Genomic DNA, 7,097 nt, shown 5'->3' on the forward strand with positions numbered 1-7,097 from the left:
GCAGTGGGCGATCGAGAGGGTCGTCTGACCTGACTGTCTGCCCCTATTCTGCGGCTACGTACAGGGCCGGGTGTCCCTGGAGAAGGAGCACGCGGTGTCTGCCGGCACCATCGAGGCCTTCCGGTGTTTGGTGGGCACCGTGGGGACTGGGGTGCTTTATAGACCCCTTTAATCGCGGTTTAATTTAATGTTGGTAAGTTTCCTTTGCATTTTGCCTTTTGGTTTTGCAGTTTCCCTTTAAGGGGCTCCTTTTTACTTTGCCCCTGATTTTGTTAATTTAGTTTAATTGTTTTGACTCAAAAGAGTTTTCTTTAAAATGGAAACGGGGAGAGACCTTACATGTAAAAACCTTCATTTCAAAAGGAGGCTTTGTGTTTACTGAGCTGTTGACCTTTTCAGGTTTGGTAATGACACTCGGTATTACTTTATTCGGGTCGGAGATTATCACACGGCCGTCGAGGATGAATATGAGCGAGAAATCCCCGTTGAAAAGATTGTCACTCACAAGAACTACCAGCCGGACAGCAGTGACAATGATATAGCGCTGGTCAGACTGAAGGGCAAAGAAGGACATTGTGTGACCTTTAATCAGTACGCAACTCCAGTCTGTTTACCAGGCAGAAAGGAAAAGATCAGAATTAACAGGCAAGCCTGCTATATCACTGGCTGGGGAGATACAGGTAAGCAGTTTGACAGATTTTTGATGTACAAGGGAGTCAAGGGTACGGCGGTAGGAAAGTCGTGTTAAGGCCACAATCAGATCAGCCATGATCATATTGAAAGGTGGAGCAGGCTCGAAGGGCCGAAGGGCCCACTCGGCTCTTATTTCTTATGTTTCCAACTCCAGCAATTACTCACAAAATTACATTGGACTTTCAGCACAAACTGGTCCATGCCAATGTTTATGCCCCACGCAAACCTCCGAGCTTTCACTGAACTCCATCAGCATATCCTTCTATTCCTTTGTCCCTCAAGTCTTTGTCCAGCTTCTCTGCAAGTGTTTCTATGCTATTCGCCTCGACCACTCCCTCTGGTAACGAGTTCCACATTTGAACCACTCACTGCGTAAAGAACCTTCTCCTGAATTCTTTATTGCATTTATTAGTGAGGACCTTGGTCTAGAGTTTCCACTTTGGGCGCAATCAGGAAACTAAATTTGTGCTGATTTTCCAAAGTTCAAGTTCAAGGTTCCCTCAAACTCAATTGTAAAATCACAAATTGAAAATCTCCTGTGAGATCCAAGAGCAATTGAGCAGGGAATTCGAAGGCAATAGCTTATTTCTTTTCCCTTGTATCAATAAACATTCCTTGAGGTATTTAAGAGTGGTAACTTGACATAGCTTTAATCAGCACAGCTGGAAATGGGTTTGTCACAGTAAAGAAGCATTTTTAATGTGGGTTTCTCATCCGCCAACTGTGAATAACCTGGTTTTATCATCAGAACTATTTATTAGTTTCAGTGGTGTACAGTAGTTCTGTTTCAATATTATAAAGCTTTTAAAATGTGCCTGTAAGTGTCTTAAAAACAAACAGCTTAATTTGAAATGATGCCTCAGTTGTACTTGTACTCCGAGCCTTGGCCAGATCCCATCTGGAGTTCATAACAAAGATTTATTGGCCTTGGGCGGGTACAGTGGGTTCAGAGTGATAAGCAGGACATAAAGGGTTAAGTTATGAGGATGGTTTGTATTCCCTTGAGTTTCGAAGGTTGAGAGGAGACCTAATCGAGGTGTTTAAAATGATAAGGGGGTTCAACAGCATATTTACTGACAAAATGATCCCCTCTGGTGGGAAATCCAGAATCTTAAAATCAAAGCCAGGCTCTTTAGGAGTGAAATCAGGAAGCAATGCTTCTCACAAAGGGTAGTGGAAATCCAGAATTCTCTCCACCGAATGGCTGTGGATGTTGAGTTAATTATACCTTCCAAGACTGAGAATTATAGAATTTTGTAAGGCATGGGTAGCAAGCTGCAAGGAGCAAAGGCAGGCATGAATAAGAGGGGCTGAATGGCCTCCTGTCCATTGTGTGGTGTAATTGTAAAGTCCTTTACAAACACGTTAGTTACAGAAGCGCAGAATTATTATTGCAGAAGGAGGCCATTCGGCCAATTGAGTCCGCACTGTCTCTCTGAATGAGCAATTTCCACAGTGCCATTCTCCTGCCTTCTCCTGTATCCCTGCCCATTCTTCCTCTTCAGATAACAGTCTAATTCCCTTTCGAATGCTTCGATTGAACCTGCCTCCACCACACACTCAGGCAGAGCATTCCAGACCTTAACCACTCACTGCATGAAAAAGTTTTTTCTCATATCACTTCTGTTTCTTTTGCCAATTATTTTAAATGTGTGCCCACTCATTCTCGATCCTTTCATGAGTGGGAACAGTTTGTCCCTATCTACTTTGTCCAGGACGCTCATTATTTTGAACACCTCTAACAAATCTCCTCTCAGCCTTCTCTTCAAGGAAAACAGTCCTAATTTCTCCAATCTATCTCCATAACTGAAATTCCCCTTCCCTGGAACCATTCTCGTGAATCTTTTCTGCACTCTCTCCAATGCCTTCACATCCTTCCAAAAGTACAGCGCCCAGAACTGGACGCAGTACTCTAGCTGAGACTGAACACTGTCTTATACAAGTTTAACATAACCTCCTTGCTCTTGTACCCTATTCCCCTATTAATAAAGCCCAGGATACTGTATGCTTTATTAACTGCTCTCTCAACCTGTCCTGCCACCTTCAATTACTTATGCACATATACACCCACCCAGCACCCTCTGCTCCTGCACCCCCTTTAGAGTTGTGCCCTTTATCTTATACTGACTCCCCATTTTCTTTCTACCAAAATAAATCACCTCACACTTCTCCACATTGAACTTCATCTCCCACCTATCTGCCCACTCCACCAACTTGTCTATGTCCTTTTGAAGTTCTACACTGTCCTCCTCACAGTTTACAATCCTTCCAGGTTTCGTATCATCTGCAAACTTTGAAATTGTGCCCTGTACACCCAGCTCATTAATATTTATGCACAGAGGATGCCACCTCTCCACATCCCTTCCACCTCCTTTGGTCCTGGTAATTTGCATTTCTTCACTTAACCATGACTTTGCCACTGAGAATTACTTCCCAGAGTCATCAAATAGTACAGCACAGAAGGAGGCCATTCAGCCCATAAGTCTGCCTCGAATCTTTCAAATACCAAATCTGTTAATCCCACGCCCCTGCTCTTTCCCCACGTATCTGCATTTTTTTCTCCTTTAGATATTTATCCAGTTCCTTTCTGAAGGTTAGTATTGAATCTATATCTACCACACTGCCAGTAACCACTCATTACATAAAAAAACTTTTCCTTGCTTTGCCTCTGCTTCTTTTGCCAATCACCTTGAATCTTTGACTCTGGTTATTGGCCTTTCATCTATTGTCACTGGTTTCTCTTTATTTACTCTCTAAACCCTTCATGATTTGAAACGCCTTTACCAAATCTCCTCTTAGCCTTCTCTGCTCTAAGGAGAACAATCTCCAGTTTATTCACATAGCTATAATTCCTCAACCCTGGAACCATTCTAGTAAATCTCTTCTGCATGCCCTCCAAAGCCTTCATATCCTTTCCAGAATTAGACACAATAATCTAGCTGGGGGTGAACTAGTGTGTAAGATAATGTAGCAATAGTTTGAAGAAAGATACTCCTTAAAACATATTGAAATAGAACCTTCAAGCGACAAAATTTGTGTACATATACCCTGCTTCAATTGCATTATTGTATACACTGTCTGCACACATGCATCACACTGTTTAAACTAAATACTCCTGTGGACCAATGGCCTACATTGAATTGGGTAGCACAGAAAGAGGCCATCATGTCTGAGCTGGCTCTTTGAAAGAGCTATCAAGATCTGTTAGTCCCACTCTCCTGCTCTTTCTTCACAGCCTTGCGAATTTTTCTTTTTCGAGTATTTACCCAGTTCCCTTCTGAATGTACTTCCACCGCCCTTCCAAGGAGTGCATTCCAGATTATAGCAACTCACTGCGTTAAGACAAGGGGAGGCGCATTGAGAAGACATTAACGTAGTCAACTTTACCAGTTGCAAACGCTAACTTGACACATTGAAACAAAATGGCCGACACTGGCCACCTAGAGGCAAGTAATGCAATGACTTATTGTTGTTCCAACCCGCTTTTTAGGAAGATCCTACTCAAGAACTCTACTGCAAGGTGCTGTACCTTTACTGCCAAAGAAGATCTGTGAAAGCCGCTACAGGAACAAGTTTACTGCCCGCATGATTTGCGCAGGCAATCTGTCTGAGCACAAGCGGGTTGATAGTTGCCAGGGTGACAGCGGTGGGCCTCTAACATGCCAGCGCACAGGAGGACGCTGGGTCATTTTGGGGATCACCTCATGGGGCTACGGATGTGGAAGAAAGGACTCTCCTGGCGTTTACACAAAGGTGTCCAAGTTTGTCTCTTGGATCAAGAAAGTGACTGAAACCAAAGTGAAAATGCAGGAAAACTTGGTGAGCAAGCAAACTCAAAAGACTTCCGGTGGTGGGTGAGAGGGGAAGAAGACTGGTTCAAACAATAAGCTGCTGAATTATTTCTTACTCAAATGCACCAAAGATCTCGGAGTAATAACTGGGATACAGTAATAAAGTAATAAAGATCTCGGAGTAATAATTGGGATACAGTATAATCTCTCCCTGTTAGACTTTTAAAATAATCAGCAAACATGGTGTCAGAATAAACCACAACAATAAACAACAGTTGATGTTAGGGATTACCTGGGTGAGGATTAGGCTGATGTTTGACAATTCTGCTGATGGTTATTTAAATTACGCATTGCATTATTTTTCTCAACTTTTTTTTGACTATTTAAAAGCGCAGAGAGAGATTTCTTCCATTTGCTACTTCCGCAAAAGCTTGTATGCTCTTTGTATTCCCAACTTCAGTATCAGTAGCTAAGAACAGAATTCTCCTCTTTTCACTTGCTTTTGTGAACCGGAACAGGGTCAGTTTACTTCTTGGCTGTGAACCCATCCAAATTGAGCCCCCCTGAATGAGTGAACATTGCTATTCTTCAGCTAGACAGTGTACCATATTGTGGCATGCTAAGGTGGAATTGAGGTGTAGGGAGTGGGAGCGTGCAGTGATATAGGCCAACCTGCACTGTAACACATGACGTCTGTACAGCCTGGGTACACATCATTGCAATGTCACCAACAGGTCAGAGAAAATAAGCAAAAAAGGCGATTGGAAATTTTTATTCTTTCATGTGGGATGTGGGCGTCGCTGGCAAGCCCAGCATTTGTTGCCCATCCCTAATTGCCTTTCAACTGAGTGTCTTGCTAGGCCATTTCAGAGGGCACTTAAGGGTCAACCACATTGTGGGTCTGGAGTCACACGTAGGCCAGGCCAGGTAAGGACAGCAGATTTCCCTCCCTAAAGGACATTAGTGAACCAGATGGGTTTTTATGACAATTGATGATAGTTTCATGGTCACCATTACTGAGACTAGCTTTCAATTCCAGATCTATTAATTGAATTTAAATTCCTGGAATTTGAACCCATATCCCCAGAGCATTAGCCTGAGCCTCTGGATTACTAGCTCAGTGACATTACCAAGACACCATCATATCCTCTTAAATGCTGGCCTTCATATCTAGAGGACTAGAATACAATGAGGTAGAAGTCATACCTCAGCTATACATAGCCCTGGACATACCACATCTGGAGTTACTGTGAGCACATCTGGCCACCATACCTTAGGAAGGATATATTGGCCTTGGATGGAATGCAGTGTAGATTTACTAGAATGATACCTGGAGTCCAAGGGTTAAATTACAAGGAGAGGTTACACTAATGAGTGTTGTATTCCCTGGAATTCATAAAGATAAGGGGCAAATTAATTGAAGTTTTCAAAATGTTAAGGAGAACACACAGAGTAGATAGAGAGAAGCTATTTCCAATGGCTGGGGTCTAGGACCTGAGGGCAGGGTCTAAAGAATAGGATGAGACCCTTCAGGAGTGTTCTACAGGACAGTTCTACACACAAAGGCTGGTAGAAGTTTGGGACTCTCTATTGCAAATGGAATTGATGCTCAATCAATTGTTAATTTTAAATATGAAATTGATAGATACTTGTTAAGCAAAGGTATTTATGGATAAAACTCACCGAGGTTCCTCCAACAGCACATTCCAAACCTGTGACCGCTGCCACCTAGAAGGACAAGGGCAGCAGATAGATGGGAACACCACCACCTGCAAGTTCCCCTCCAAGTCACTCACCATCCTGACTTGGAAATATATCACCGTTCCTTCACTGTCGCTGGGTCAAACTCCTGGAACTCCCTTCCTAACAGCACTGTGGGTGTACCTACACCACATGGACTGCAGCATTTTGAGAAGGCAGCTCACCCCCACCTTCTCAAGGGTAATTAGGGATGGGCAATAAATGTTGGCCTAGACAGCGATGCCCACATTCCATGAACAAATAAAAAATAATGGGGATAAGGTGGGTATATGGAGTTAGATCACAAATCAGCCATGACCTCAGTGAATGGTAGAACTGGCTTAAGGCGCAAAATGGGCAGTCCCTGTTCCTTCGTTCATATATTCCTGTCCACTTATACAGTACTGGGCTGAACCCAATGCCCTGGACAGGGTAAAGCAGGAAAGCACCAAATGTGGCTCAAGTTCTTTTCAACATAATATCGCGGATATGAACTTGGCTTCTGGCTGATTGTTAGGGCACCACCGATGGGACCACTGCTGTGAAGGGTGAGAAATCACGAGTATTACCTTTTACAAAATGGGAAAGGCAGCGAGGGGAGAAGGATCGAGCCAGCAACACATCAGCCACGACTGAAGGCAGCTGAAGGAACAAGAGGACTGACAGACCTCAGTCACTTTGAGCCTTGTACCTGTGCAGACTGATCCTCCAAAACTCATGATATATCCGCAGCTTGTTCCTCATTGCACATGCTCGTAGATTTATGCTGCTTCATGTAGCCATTTTAAATCCAAGTATTAATATTTAAATCAAAGTAAAATGTGTAAACCATACGCGTTTCGTGAGCACTGTCCCATTCCATGTAGCAGGTCT

The 7,097-nt window shown here is 43.3% G+C and overlaps 1 protein-coding gene across 1 annotated transcript in view; it reads left to right on the forward strand.

Moving 5' to 3' along the window:
* LOC144668685 (neurotrypsin) overlaps positions 1–4,758 on the forward strand; it is a 42,288-nt gene extending 37,530 nt beyond the window's left edge. The window contains exons 14-15 of the mRNA XM_078530994.1: positions 400–680; positions 4,184–4,758. Coding sequence (XP_078387120.1) covers positions 400–680; positions 4,184–4,551 — 649 coding nt within the window. The 3' untranslated portion in view covers positions 4,552–4,758. The remainder of the gene's footprint in view (positions 1–399; positions 681–4,183) is intronic.
* The last annotated feature ends 2,339 nt before the right edge of the window (positions 4,759–7,097 follow it).

Source organism: Cetorhinus maximus, chromosome 27 (genome assembly GCF_964194155.1).
Source record: "Cetorhinus maximus chromosome 27, sCetMax3.hap1.1, whole genome shotgun sequence".
NCBI lineage: Eukaryota > Metazoa > Chordata > Chondrichthyes > Lamniformes > Cetorhinidae > Cetorhinus > Cetorhinus maximus.